Source organism: Typha latifolia, chromosome 3, assembly GCF_019914945.1.
Source record: "Typha latifolia isolate L0001 chromosome 3, TyphaL0001v2, whole genome shotgun sequence".
In the NCBI taxonomy this organism is placed as follows: Eukaryota; Viridiplantae; Streptophyta; class Magnoliopsida; order Poales; family Typhaceae; genus Typha; species Typha latifolia.
Window position 1 is genome coordinate 16889806 of NC_133088.1, and position 15804 is coordinate 16905609.

Sequence of the window (15804 nt, forward strand, 5' to 3'; positions counted from 1 at the left end):
TTTGAATCTAAATATACTTATTAGTGACTAAATTGTATTGTATAAGTTTTCTAACAAATCTAAAATAATATTGATCATATTTTATATAACAAATATATATACATATATATTTAATTTATTTGTTACGTGAAATCTTATCAATATTATTTTAGATTTATTATAATTTTTTAATCTTATATAATTTGTATCTAATGAATATATTTAAATTTGTTATATAATTGCAGGGCAAAATTATACATAAACAAAATAAATATAGATCTAATAACTAGAGGCAAAATAAATACCATCGTAAGTTGTAACCTACAATATTACAATACCACCAGTATCTTTTATTTTTACCTCTATTTAGAAGCACTAACGTAAAAGTTGTCACTTTCCACAACGGTCATTTCCCACTGGCATCCTCCCTGTCTCCAAAGATCTCAATCCTGGCAGTCGTATTTTGTGGGGGCCAAACACAAGCGATTCTATATGTTAAGATAAAAGTGTAACAGTTAATTGTAAAAAATATTAATTTATAGAAGTAAATAAGAAATCCTAATGAATTATTTGAGTATATTCATACGATAACTTCAACTCTAGAACGAGGTTCTTACTTCTTATACTTGCATTGTTTAATTCTCGCATGGAATGATTGATCATTATCTACTTAGTTGTAAAGGTTCTATTGTCAGCTGTACAGTGGTCCATTTGAATCGCTGGAGAAAAAGCTTCTTCTCCATTAGCTTTATTTGGATAAGAAAATTAGAGCTAGTAGTAACTAGTTAAGATCGTAGGATAATAAAGCCATGGATGAGCAAAGAAAGGATAAGAATGAGGCCACCCGCCTCTCTGTCATTGTCCCCACAATCCTGTACTCCTTTCTAGAACCATCTCCTTATTTTAGTGAATTTTGATGGAATAAGGAAAAGCCAAACTTTTCTTTTGATAATTTATCCAGTTTAGTAGGTATTGCTAGTTGCTCTATAAAAGACCCATATAATTCCAGTGGTTGCTTCAATTCTCAAGGCTACTCCTTCTTGGGTTCTTTCTTTTTTGTGCAGAGATCTAGAGAGAGAGTTTTTGGAGAGAGATGGAGGCAAAGGAGGAGGATGTGAAGCTTGGAGCAAACAAGTACTCAGAGAGGCAGGCCATAGGAACAGCGGCTCAGAGCCAGGACAAGGACTACAAGGAGCCACCCCCAGCTCCTCTCTTTGAGCCAGGTGAGCTCAAGTCATGGTCCTTCTACAGGGCTGGGATTGCAGAGTTCATGGCCACCTTCCTCTTCCTCTACATCACCATCCTCACTGTCATGGGTGTGGTCAAGTCTAGCAGCAAGTGCACCACGGTGGGCATCCAAGGGATTGCTTGGTCTTTTGGTGGCATGATCTTTGCTTTAGTCTACTGCACTGCTGGAATCTCCGGTTAGATCTCTCATCCACTTCAAATCCCTTTCCCTTTTGCAACACCCCACAAGCTCTATAAAACTCTTTGTTCTTGGGCAGGTGGGCATATCAATCCAGCAGTGACCTTCGGGCTGTTCTTGGCAAGGAAGCTGTCCCTGACCAGAGCCCTCTTCTACATCGTGATGCAGTGCTTGGGTGCCATTTGTGGTGCTGGTGTGGTGAAGGGATTCCAGAAGGGGCTGTACGAGAGCAATGGCGGTGGAGCCAATGTTGTTGCTCCTGGCTACACCAAGGGTGCTGGTTTGGGTGCTGAGATTATTGGCACCTTTGTCCTTGTTTACACAGTCTTCTCTGCGACTGATGCCAAGAGGAATGCCAGGGACTCTCATGTCCCTGTAAGTACTCTTTACCGTTATTCCAAATGCTGTGTTTCATCTAAATTTTCAAGTATTTATGAGAATTATTTGGTATGGTATACAGATCCTTGCGCCTTTGCCTATTGGGTTTGCTGTCTTCCTGGTCCACCTTGCCACCATCCCCATCACTGGCACTGGCATCAACCCAGCTAGGAGTCTTGGAGCTGCCATCATCTACAACAGGGACCATTCTTGGGATGACCATGTAAGCCACCCCACTTTCACTAATTATGACTGGAGATTAGTTTTTAATACTTCAAGAACGATAATTAATCGCTAACTTGATCATTGGTTATCTTCTCAGTGGATCTTCTGGGTGGGTCCCTTCATTGGAGCTGCGTTGGCTGCCATCTACCACCAAGTGGTCATCAGAGCAATCCCATTCAAGAGCAGGTCTTAGAGATATTTCTTATGAGACTCCTCTTCCTCGTCAGAACTTGTGGCATGCTTCGATTCCTTCTCTGTCTTCTTTGTGGCCAGTCTGGCCTTTATGTCTTTCGTTCATTCCAGGACTGATGTTGTTATTGTTGAGTGTGTAAATTAAGACATTTGTGTACTAGTACGACAATTATTATTATTTGATGCTGGTTCTGGATGACTTCTTCTATCCCTTATCTCAATCGTTTAATATGATCAGTACTGTTCGTGGTAGGTAATGGACGATGATGACGGATTGCAGAGATAACTAACTATTTGGTGGGGGGACCTAACAATTATATATAATATCACAACAACACATGGGATGTCGGTTTGATGTTATCTTTGCCAGACTGGCTTGTAGCTCAGGATAAACCCACATATCTACTAGTGTTTGGTTGTGGTAAAACTAAAATCCGCTTGATGCTAAGTTCGTAACATGGTAAATGTTAGACATCACATATCGATCTTCGAGGTTTACATGTGACGATTAGAACCTTTCATAAGCCACCAAGATATATATATTGCAATATATCTAATTAAGCTTTAAGCTAGAGCTCAAAGAATGTTCCAGTTTCGTTGGAACGGAACTTGAATGTATAAATATCATGTTCACTCTGTAGAGATCGTCCATTTCAAGGTATTTCTCAGCTACTTATACTAATGCTGCAGAGTTAGATCATATTTGAAACCATTCCCTATCTCCAGTCATTATAAAGCCAACATTGACTACTGTTATAGATTAATTCCGCACCCTACGAGATGAATTAACTAGTATAAAGCTGGCACAGTCGTGATCCAATTCTGTCAGATCTATGGGCGGATTCTAGGTCTTTCTTTTCTCCTAAAGTTTGTGGACCAAATTCATTAGGTCACAGATCACCCCAAGCATTTTATCGATTCCTAGCTCCTGCACTTCACATGAGCTATGGGTTACAATATCCAATTTTCGGAATATAGCAGTAACGGTAGTGGGACAGATATAGTAGAACCACATCACATGCATATCAAAAGGGCAACAACTTCCAACTATTATACCAGAAAGGATCAAAGAGGCAAATGGCAGAAACTGCAGGCTTAAAGAATATGAAAGCCATTTAAGAATTTCAATCTAGTGTCAGACAGTAACATACAGATAGTAAGAGTAACAACAGCATCAAGTGTATAGCTGACATAGACAAGAGTGGTTTGCAACCTGCGAGAATGGATATGTTTACCAAAGTAGGCGCCAATACGCTCTACTGTCTCCTGTGCAAAAATCTGGATCTACCTTCCATCTTCTGTACAACAGTGTCAGACATTCAAAAGAGACGGATGACAAAGAAGTGTATACAGGTGCAAATCCTACTTTTCCACCTCTTGCTTCTGCAGCTATGAACTTTCTAATATACAGTTACATCCTCGAACAGAAGCCACTGATAGTTGCACTTTCTGGAACTGCAGGTTATGATATAATCATCGGGTGCCTTCTCCTTGATCTGAGAATTCAACTTTTTAAATTCAGTAAGCTGTCAAAGTATTATCAAGGTGCCTATTTAGTAGTAAATCAGTGAGCCAAACAACTATTGCTACAAATGCACTTCACTAAATTCATGTGACTCAATACTCTCCTGCCCATATAAGTTATCATATATCATGGTATGAACTGTTAACAAAGAGTAGAAGAAGCATTCAAGTTCAGAATACTACCAGAAATGAAACCATGCACCTTACAAACCCCAAGAAGGCACTTAAAAATAAATATTTAAGCACTTACCACGTGGGGCTGTTTGCATGAGGTATTTTATCTTAAAATAAAAAATATAAGCACTTACCACGTAAGTCTGTTTGCATCAGGTATTTTATCAGGCAGAAATAAAAATCACAAAGATTCAGGAAGTTATAGAAAGTAGGAAATGCACAGTCAAGATTCATAAACACCCCACATTCTTTTCATGCTTCAGAAGATTGCAAAGATATTTCATGGTCACAAATTGCGATTAGCAGGTAGCATTCTCAAAATAGTCAAAGTGCCAAACTCAACTATAATAAACTAGCCTTTTACTAGACACTATTTTGGTGAAAAGACAATCTTTCTCGAACCAAAGAAAAACATTGTGACAGACAGCTATATAATTCTAGGATGAATTAAAAATTTAACTGAAATTTAGGTGAGAAAAAGAAAAATTACAACAAAAAAAAAAAAAAACAACTTACCAATATAAATTTGATGCAGATGCTAACCCTTCGCCAACCGCTTCATCTTCATGACTTCCATTTTTTTTTCCTATGGGTATCTTTTGACATGGCAACTAAGCAAGATAAGCCAGAAACAAGCCTGCACTAGCTGCTCAATGTTTACATGGATTAAATACCATGTGTACGTCCATGTATAAGGTCCAGTGATGGGTTTAACTTCACGTGATCTCTCAAGACATGATTAGAGACACCATCAGCAAGTGACTGCCTATCATATGGGTCCCACGCATTTCCATGTCCCACCTTTCCGAATTGAGGGCTGAGAATATCAGCTTCAGAGGATATTCTTTCCTGGAGAATGGATGAACCTTGCTGCACCCCTATAAAGAGATTGAGATTCATGTCCTGGAAGGTAGTACCAATTGGGTAGAGATCGTTGGGAGATCTTGATGATGTACTTGTGAAGCCCTCGTTAAGGTAGGCTGCATTTTTTATATGATTAAATGGGATAACACCATTGCCACCTGTCAGAGGGGTGGAAGCACCTGATGTAGTTATAGGGCTTGATATGGGAGAAGGGGACATCCTTCCATTCATATGCTGTGGAGACCTTGACTTCAGATGAGGGCTACCAATGGGAGAGACTGGACACGAGATGTTGTTTCGAATGCGGATATCACTGCAAATTCATTAGAGCACATCAGTATATTGTTCCGTTCACCGTAGAAATGCAAGGAAATTCCTATCCAATGATGCTAGAACAAAATAAAGCCTCCCACCAAAAAGCGGATTTTAACAGCAAAATTAACACCTGAAGTTGAGAAATCGTCACAAGATGGAAGAGGCATAGAAGCTAAATGTATATATCATCTTACTTGGGCACTTCTCAAAATGCACAAAAAGGAGAGCCTGTAGTCAAAACATTTTTTGCACTTTCAATTATCACCATTTTAATTCGTGATGTAACTTTTCGGATAAATACTTTTAGTTTTCAACTTCCATGATGATGCAAAAAATGTGAAGAGAAAAACTGCATCAGCAGACAACTTTTCATCTCAAAGTATAGAAATTGACAAGTGGAAAGGATGAAGCACTGGATAATTTACCTGGTCATTGCAACAGCTTTTGCACTTTTGTGATGGATTATCAGTCCTTCCATGCCCAAAGAAGTAAGATTTCTTGCATGCCCGACACCCTGAAATATTTTGAAAGCAACACATATAACTCTTACGATTTTATGAAGTATAGACAATGATGTAATGCTGTTGTTTTGGAAAACAAAATCCTAACGGAGATATACTTTTCCTCTTTAAGAAAAATAAAATGCATCCTAGTGCACAAGATTTCCTCCTTTGTAATGTCTAGGGAGGAAAGTATAGTGTCACTCTAAGGAGATTGTTAACAAGACTTGAATCACAGATGATGTTACAATTTATTGCAGCAATTTTCTTAAGGAAGGTATTAGGAATAGACAAGATAGAAAGAAGAGTGGAGTAAAAGGAGATGGGAAAGGATCCGAGTGGATGCCATCAAAACAACTTTGAGTTTAGCAACAAATTTAAGTCAATCCAAATCAGGTTTACATAAATAAATATAAAATACTAGGCATATATGAAACGATTCCTGGCTATAGTATGGAAAACATGCATAGCAATATGAAATGTCAAATGACCACTAAGCTTATAACCAAGATTAGTCCAATCTCAAGTTCCCAACCCAATTTTTTATATCAAAATAAGCATTTGCCTTGCAGCTTGCGCTACATATGTGATTCTTGAAGCTGAATACCAGGATCTTTCTGTAACTTCTACATTCTTTACATGTATATTTTGGCTCTCCTAATCAAATAAATCACATATTCATTCCATGACCTGAAAAATATATCATATCTAGATAATGTGTACATGCAATCTAAACCTTCATTTCTACAAATGGAAGTAAGGAATCACAGATAAAGACAATAATTCATGGTCAACAGTTTGCATCAGCTTCAGCCAAACATAATCCGAACCCCCAGAAATAATAGACTCCCAATATTAGTTTGTACAAGTGACTTTTAAGTTTCAACAATTCTCAGATCATTTCAAGTTAATTTCAGTGGGCACAGTCCAACACGGCCAAAATGGGCAAGTCAGGTTAGATTGACCATTTGGATCCCCAATCAAATTTTTTGTATGATTTGATACGTTCATTCTGAAACCCATACCACAATTGTAACAATGTCATTGAACTATGACAGACCATGATCAAGCAAGAAATGAAATATGGTGCACCTAGGTAATAGATATTCCTTTCAATGAGTTCTTGAGCTCTCCACTCCATCCTATTTTCTGGCCAAATGTGTAGCTTTGTTACTTAGCTATGCCGTCTGCCAGATCTGGTGGTTGTGCAGCATAATTTAAAAAAAAAAAATTTGAAACAATGGATTTCCTTAGCAAATTTGCTAAGAAAACAGAAGTAGATGAGAAAGAAGAGAAAAGAAGGTGCAAACTCCACCTAGTCTTTTTCTAGAATGAAAATTGTTTGACTTCAACTGAAGACTTACCTAAAACAGTAATTTTGACTCCTTCAAAGACCAATGGCAACATCTAAAACTTCACAAAGATAAATTCTCACGAGTTGACAAAATCTCGAACATATTATGTAGCTAAAATAGGATTTAAGATGCTAATCCTACCAAAAAAAGAGACTACCATACAAAACAAAACAAAAAAGAACTTCAAAGTGCATAAAATATACAGTTAATTAATGCTCAGTAAATAAATGAAAGGATTTACTCTAGGGTCATGAGACTTTCTAAATGCACTGGAGACCTCCAACTGTCCATCCATTGGCCCATGTTTCTTCAGTGTTTTATGTTATGTAGAGAACACAGATTTACATTCTCAGACTTCATGAGAACTGAGAATTACAGTAAAAGATGGAGTCTTACTAGCTTTCATGAACATATGAAATTACAAATTGTATGCAATTAATTGCAGCCAAATAGCATTCAGTATCTAGAATCATATGATACAAGATAAGTAAAATTTGAGGCTCATATGAAGATTGACGTACCAATACCTTGGAAGTTGCTCCACCTGATGCACCAGGTACCCGTTCTAAAGGATCAGAAAAGGCAAATGATTTATCCAATGGGGCTGCATTTCTCACAAATGGATGTTGCAAAAGCTCAGCTGCTGTAGCACGTTTAGATGGTTCACGTTGCAGGCAGAGTCTTATAAAATCTTTGCCGTCGTCTGAGAGATGATCTGGTATTACTGGAAGCTCCTTGCTATTTCCAATCTTGAACATAGCTGCAATCTATATAGAAGAACAAGCCAATTGTTTAAACCAGATAATACAGTAGGCAACGAGATGAATGTATATAGCAGAAAATTTACAAAATCATGAACTTGATCTTTCCACATAACATAATAAATTCAGTTTAAAATCAGTTATACAAGTTTGTATCATGTGTGTGCACAAACTTCAAATGCCATAGGATATGTCAAAAGTGCCATTATGGGTTTGAAGTCGCCATTTCCAAGAATATTAATGAAAACATCCATGTCGCTCCAAAATCAAGGTACCTACCCCTTCATACTGGCTCCATGGAGGTTTTGAAGTTGCCATCTCCAGAACCGTGCACCCTAAACTCCATATATCAACAGCAAGATTGCAGCCATTTGTGTTCTTTATAACCTGCATGTGTTCCAAGTGTGAACTAAAACAAGAAGCTCCTGATTTGCAAAACTAGTAGTATAAGAACACATGAATTCACATGTATTACCTCAGGTGCCATCCAGTATGGACTCCCCTTGAATGACAACGGACATGATTGTCCAGTAATCTAAAAACAAGATATGAAACACACGGAATCAGGTATTGTCATTCAAGTAACAACAATCTGAATCTTTCTAAGATAACATCTCCATGTAACATTTCAACACTAAATCTACCTCAATTAAGTTCTGAATTACGCAAGAGAGGCAACTTTATGATTCACAAGGAATCAGAGATCATGAGACAGGACATAAATTTTAAAGTCAACCAACTAGATGCCCCTTTGCTATGATTAAATGAATAAACAGCAACAGATAAAGGGGCTGAAATTTTCAGGAAGAACGTACAATTGTCGCCCGCATTTCTGGGAGTACCAGCATAGATTTATATTTACTCCAAAGTCCAAACCTTCAGCTCACTCTAATTTAAGGTATTGCATTCCAAACTTGGAAAGATCAGTTGGCACCGCAGGTGCATATCGATCGACTATTCAATATTGTTAAGGAACAAGATAGTATATTTACATAGAGGGTGCCACTTAGGCAGGTACGTCATCGTGCACCTTATTGTAGTGGTTAATTCGCAAAAATAGCTTCTTCATTTGTGGGAATAAGGACGTGCACATATTCTATCCTCCCTGCAGTTGATGGAAGAATCGTGAAAAAGGATGCCTTTTAACACGCTAGCAAACTTGCTTATTACCAGTTCACTCTCTAATTCCGCGTACCATGGATCTGGATAAAACAAAAGTCCAGGTGGGCAACTTGTTCACTCGGATTCTTATCTCATCTAATGGTAGTAAAGGATACTAAAAGACTCTAAATATGCAATAACAGAATAGGATTAAGTGTCTGAGGAACTCAAAAATTCAGGAGATCAAAGTAGCATGGGAAACAGACAACAAAATAATTTCACTGAATCCGAAAAGAAAGAAAAAGAAAACTTTACATGCTTCGCCATCCCAAAATCTGCCAGCTTAACACGACCATTTGGGTCTACCAGTATGTTTGCACCCTTAATATCCCTGTAAATTTAGATAAAGGATTGTCAGAAGCAGAAAGCCAGAAACCTATCTAGGGAGAACATCAAATGCCAAAAGCAAGTCGGTCGATAGTAAGAATTTAGACAGTACCTATGGACAGTGTTTTTTGCATGCAAATAAGCTAAGCCTGACAGGATCTGTTGGGTATAGCTACGGATAGCTGGTTCTCCAAATTGCCCATATTCTTGGAGAAGTTTATGGATGGAACCACCAGACACATACTCCAAGTATATATAAAGTTTATCATCCATCTGTGAGGGAAATAATACGATCATATCAAGCAACCAAAAGGAGAAACAAACAACCATTTGGTCTTTATTTTAAAATGACAGAAAGCAATTTCACTCAGAAACCAGATTAGCAAAAACATTGGCAACATGATAGCATCCGTACTAACCATAAGAAAGTGGCAACCATTAGGAAACAAGGTTTACAATCCTTGCCTCGACTATTTGGTTCAATCATCTTCATTTTTCTTTCTCATTAGTTCTCTAAATGGATCATAAAATGAAGTACAAGAAATTTGCAACCTCCATCCAAACCATTACATCTCTCCCCAGTGCCTGCAATTCCTTCATAAAATTAAGCTCCTCTATTTCCTGGATTTTATCCTCTTGGTCTTAAGCCCATGCAACCTCTTCTTTCCCTTCACTCTACTCTATTGCAGTACTGCAACTATCACGGAGCATCAATGACTTACTTTAGAAAATCAAACGATAGTATTCTACCATCTTCATGTCAATGACATCCACAATCCTTTAGCATTACATCACAAAGTTTCTCAAAATAAACATATGTATGCACTCAATGTTTCTTCCTATGCCCTAAACACCACCATTATGTTAAAACTGGATTTCTGTACACTATACATGACAGATGTTTTATAGTATGTCTCATGGATTTGCTCGATAATACGAAACAGAGGGTTCATAATGTTATTACCAGTTGGCAAAATATTTGAAAAGTGGATACTAAAAATAGATTGCGAAACGCAGTACATATACATCCAGGAAAAGGATTTTGCCAAATAAGAAGTAGCCCAATTTGGCAGAAATAGAACAATGGGAAGCATGTCTAAAAGTAAAAATGGAACCTAAGCTAGATCAATGATCTAATCACAAAAAACAAAAATAGCAGCATATCTTAATTGAATATAAGAATTTATACCATCTCAGATCCATAATATTGTACTATATTTTGATGCCGCAGCCGACTTAAGAGACATATCTCCTGTCAAAAGAAACCAACAGTTACAAAAGAGAGAATACCAAAGTCAAAAGAAAAAAAAATGACAAATGCATAGAGCATGTGATAACATCATACTACTAAGCACTTACTTGGCCCAACTGCTTTGCACTTTCTTTTGACTTGGCATCATCCAGAAAAAGGGTAACCTCTTTCATTGCACACATTTCACCACTTTCACTATTTGTATTGGGGATTAGAAGCAGAAGATAAAAGAGATTAAGAAAATAAGAAAACTGGAAATAGGTTGACAACATAAGCAAATGGTTATCAAGGTAAACAGGAAATAATAAATCACTGAAATCTCAGTTCGACAGTACATCATGTAAACATTTTTCATAATTAACAAGCTTTATCTAGCTTGTGTTGTCCTTGTCTTCGTGAATTTTGTACATACTGTTCTTCCTACAAGGCTTGAAGCCATCTAGATCCACTTTCTGCAGTGATCTCAAATGCATTCTCTCTACTGATTCTGAGTCCATTATAGATCATTAATGTCATTATCAGAAATTCACTATGATCACTAAGAAGAATAGAGTGTTGCTAGTTCATGTAGTAAAAATTATATCTCACACCTTCAAGGAAAATATTGAATCTTCATAATCAAATCATATACTGTCATTTTCACCTTGAAAAAGATAGATTCCTACTCTTAAGGATGCAAATTACCCTTATGATAGCTATCCTTTAAATATTTCTTTCTTATTACTTTTTCTTGCTAGATATTATGGCTTCTCCTCCTATTCTTACAAACAAACAATTCTTAACAGAATATGCTATTAAAAAAAGTACGGTGGTTGACTAATGTGCTTGCCTTTGCTTTATGCCAGCATTGAGCATATGAATGTAGATTGTATTTCATGGAAAGTTAACAGTAAATCAAATACGTGTAAGATGAATATCCATAATCAATTAAAATGCAAAGATATGCATTTCAGTGAATGAGCTCTCTTATATACATCATTCATATAAGGAGGAAACATAGATGACTGAAGATGGTCAGCTAAGGTGCTACCATACATTTTGATAAATAGCTACCAATGAACAAGGCTTTTGCATCGTGTAACAAGTTTACACATGAAATGGAATATTTCAGCAATTAAACCAGTCTAAAGAACAAATGTTATGGAATGTAGAAATTCCTAAGAAAGAAATAAGGCAAGACACACATACCTATTAAATCCAACGTAAACATGGCCAAATGTACCACGGCCTATCAATTTTCCCTTCTTCCACCGTGATCCAGGGCTTGGGGGATTATCTGTCCTTCCAGGACTACGGGGTATAGAGAGATGACTATTTGATGCCGAATTGTTTGGAGGAAAAGGAGAACCATTAGATATACTTATTGGCGGAAGCGGCAGTCTATGAGTTTGCTTCCCCTCACCATGACGACTCGTAGGTGATTCAGGTGCCGTTCCTCCAGCCCGTGGATGCAACGGAGAGACAGCGCCACTGTGTATTCTAGAACCAGGACCAGGGCTTGTCATTCTTGGGCTAGGTATTGGAGAGTATTCTGGACTGCCCCTGCTGGGCTGCCAGAATAACTGGGCCAACATATCTCCTCCCACTGAATTATGCCCAGACGTCTGACCTGAACCTGGACTAGAGCACTGACCTGAACCAAGGAAAGTCAAATCCGCATGAGACTTAGGTGCAAAAAAAGCTGCAGTTGGAAATTGATCAGAGCATATTCTTCTAGGACTTCTCGAAGGACTTGACATAGAACTATCTGGAGCACTTCCAAGAGCACCATTCCTTGAATTCTGTAAATTGGGTTGGTAATTATCAATAACCCCGCTCTTCGGTGATGTGGATATATTTTGGCTACTGCTAAACATATTTGTCGTCCTTGCTGCCCCTCTTGATTTCTTGTGGATAACAACAGGAGAGTGATCCTTATGCACAACACTTCAGACAGGGAAAAAAGGAAAAGTAAGCAAAAATATCATAATGAAAAAAGGAGTCAATTATCAGCAGTACAACAAGTAATTCTCATCAAGTTATACAGAATACCTGGAATGGTTACTTGTGATACCTCTGTTTCCATTTTCACTATCGTTACCTGCAGGACTGTGAAGCTGAGAATCTGCTGGGTCATCACTGTCAATGGAGCAATTACTAGAAACAGAAGCAGTAGGCAAATCTCCCTCAATATCTGTGGTATCTGGCCTTCGTAGAACACGATTAGGGGTAGGAAGAGGCAGATGAAGTTGCGGTTTGCCACGTTTTTCCAACATAGGTTTTGATTTACCAACTTCAGAAGATGTCCTTGTTATGTCTGAACGCACCACAGGAAGAGGAAGCGGATGGGCGAGCGGTCTGTCTGCAAAACTTTGACAGCGAGATACTTGTGTAGAGGGTGATGTTGAACGTGATTCTGCTCTAGATTGGGAACCCTTCTCGGATCTTGTGTCACTACAGCGTCTTCGAGTCCTTCCTGACTTCTCATTTTCTTTTTGCTCAGTTGGACTTATGAATCGATGGAATGTGTCAATCAGGTTTTCTTTTGTCTTCTTCTTTACATCTTTGGAGGAAGATCTCCTCCACCAGTATGGCATCTTAAATACAAGAAAAAACAATTTTTGCTGCGGGTGTTACAATATTACTAGAATTAAGCTCATATTCTACTAGTCTAACAAAAGGTGAACATAAGATTGCTTGACGTAAAGCCTCCAATTTCCAGCAATGGGTTCAAACAAAGTAGGAGTTCAAAATGTGGAAGTCCTCCAAGTTAAGGAGCATGCAATTTGTTCTAAAATTGCAGGTATAGCTTCTTCTTCTAACCTGGAATAAGAGATTGCATTTTTGAAAGTCAATGGCCTATCATGAATAAACAAGCAAAACATGAGACATTCCTTGTAGAAAAGAATAACTGGTGAGACTGTAAGTTTACAGCAACAAAACCAAGATACAAGCATCATTGTAGATATTTTGTCGACTCCAGAAAGCAGTCATTAAGCTAAATTATTCAAAACATAATTAATATTTCATATGCTCAAGTATGTGAATTCAAAAGAATATTTCAATGAAACTCTTTGATTGCGTCACTTCTATCATAGGAATTAGAATGGAAATTTCTTTTGTTCAGTTAGTATCAAATTTGAAATTAACAATCATTTTCTTTCTTTTTAAAGTTAACCAATTTAGACTTCCTACAAGCTTTAAGTGAACAACATATGCAAAGGTTCACATATAAATGTAACTAAAGTAAAACATAAGATCCTGGAATAGCTATCAGAGACAACCTAGAATATGATTCCTTAGATAGCACATGTATCTTAATCAAACTACATAATTGGGGGTCTTCACAAATGAATGCAAATGTTTTCCAAGCTCTGCTTCAACCTCATCTACTAAAGCCAAGTTCTCTGAGCTGACACTGAGCTCCTTGTTCCCCATGCAGCAGAAGCACAACAATTATGATTGTGCCCTCTGCCGCAATGACCAATAGGAAGGAGACCAGTCTCCATTTCTCGTTGCCATCACCACAGCCAATCCACTAGACAAAATTCTTCAGCCAATCACACTAGCCCTCCGATAGTCTGCCCGGCCAAAATCTGCCATAGTCATATTCTAATCAATTTGAGTGATAAGACACAGACACCACAATACTGCACCTCAGCCCAAAGCTTAACCCTGAACTTAGTGCACAAAAGTCCAGGCACAGTAGGCGCCACCTCTGCTTACCCCTAGCCAATCTTCCCTGACTGAAATGACATAAAGTCAATTCTGAAGACCCAATACAGACCAGAACTCCACAAAGTATACTTTCACTAAGCCCACCTGCAAATAGGCCATCACAATCCTGCCCGCATCGACTAAGCTCCACAGAATATTTACCCAAATTGAGCAAAGTGAACGAACTGAAAGCACTCATCAACTGCTATTGACCCTTTTAAGCTGAATTTTTTAATGCACAAGTAAAACCGTATATCTTTTGCCAAATTCCCTCCACGAATAAGCTGCGAAACAGTCAAATTTCATGTTCCCCACCAGATCTAACCATTTTTACAATCGGAGATCTAAAACCTCAACTATCCATCCAAATCAAAGCAGACACATCAAAACCAAGAAAACATATTTCAAATCCCAGAATATAAAGGATAGAATCTTACTTAAATAGATGAACTAATTCCCGACGTCCAGAGAGACCGCAACCACCACGAACTCACATCAAGCAATAAACAGATCACGGCTTCTCTCTAGAATCCTTCGATTCCCACCAAATTGGTAAATCAGCGAAGGACAACGGATCTCTACCAACAATACAACCTAGATTGAGCCACTCCCTGCCCGCCGGATCCGGCGAGCCGAGTCCGCTACAGGAGCAGTAAGAAGTGCAAACCCTAAGCCCTGGAGAAGGAGGTGGAGAAATCTAGAAGAGAAGAGGACAGTGAGTTGAAAGCTCGAGGAATTCCAACGCGAGAGCTCGGAGAGAGACGAAGGTGGAGGAAATAGCGTCGAAAAGGCGGAGATGGGTTTCAGGGGAGAGAGAGAGAGAGAGAGAGAGAGAGAGAGAGAGAGAGGAGAGAGAGAGAGAGTGTGTGTGTGTGCGGTTTTGCTGGTCTCTGTGTGTGCTGCGACATGGGGCCGTCTATAGCAGTTAATTGTCTGCAGGAAAGGATGTAGCAATTAAAACATTTAGACTACTTGGCGACAACTTATTGGCTTTCACCCATTATTTTATCGGTTAGCAAACATATTTCAGCCTCCCTGATCTATACAACCCGCTTGAGGTGTCCATACGGTAATAAAAAAATTGAATAAGTGGGTTTACTTTTGAGACTCTCATCCGACCACCGGAGAGACTCCGATCTAACGTGTCAACATATTTACCTCAACTTCTGCGGGACCCATGGTAGGAGGTTGGGTTTGTTTAGTCATAAACAAGTGTGATGATTTGTGTTCCCTGAGAAAGACTCTAAAATTACTATGTTGTTATTCGTTGACATAAGATATGATATAAACATAAAAATAAATTTAGTTATTTGTTGAAAAGTAAGCGAATTAATAATAATGGAGTTGATGTTTTGAATAGAAGTCAAATAATTGTTTTCGAGGCTGGTTACTAATCTGCCCATTTTGCATGGATTAGTTGGTCATCTTATTATGATTAATTAAATCCTAAGTGGTGAATAATTAAATCATTAGTGGTGAACACTGTAGTAGTGGGTTTGGAGCATTTTATGGTCATCAATCATAGTCAATATATTCCCTGGTTTCTAATAAGTTCTTGAGATAGTGATGACTTTCTTTTCCTTAGCTTGATGTCTATTATTTTAATAGTCCCCAACACACCTAAATATACAAAAAAAAAAAAAAAAAAAAAAACTGAACATAATTTTGATAATTA

The 15804-nt window shown here is 38.0% G+C and overlaps 1 protein-coding gene and 1 pseudogene across 2 annotated transcripts; one reads left to right on the forward strand and one right to left on the reverse strand.

Moving 5' to 3' along the window:
* Positions 1-970: 970 nt before the first annotated feature.
* On the forward strand, positions 971-2408 carry LOC140783298 (aquaporin PIP1-2-like; annotated as a pseudogene).
* Positions 2409-3295: 887 nt separating this feature from the next.
* LOC140784156 (mitogen-activated protein kinase kinase kinase YODA) lies at positions 3296-14874 on the reverse strand. 2 transcript variants are annotated; one of them, XM_073131390.1, is made up of 13 exons: positions 14567-14874; positions 12465-13235; positions 11622-12359; positions 10541-10628; positions 10371-10433; positions 9294-9454; positions 9110-9185; positions 8169-8228; positions 7973-8080; positions 7460-7699; positions 5503-5591; positions 4415-5075; positions 3296-3696 (listed from the first exon to the last, which is right to left on the reverse strand). In XM_073131390.1, the coding sequence occupies exons 2-12, from the start codon at positions 13007-13009 to the stop codon at positions 4565-4567; spliced, it is 2679 nt and encodes an 892-aa protein (XP_072987491.1). In that variant the 5' UTR covers positions 13010-13235; positions 14567-14874; the 3' UTR covers positions 3296-3696; positions 4415-4564. The 2 variants fall into 2 exon arrangements, with proteins under 2 accessions (XP_072987491.1, XP_072987490.1); XM_073131389.1 differs by having other exon boundaries at positions 7454-7699.
* Positions 14875-15804: the final 930 nt, after the last annotated feature.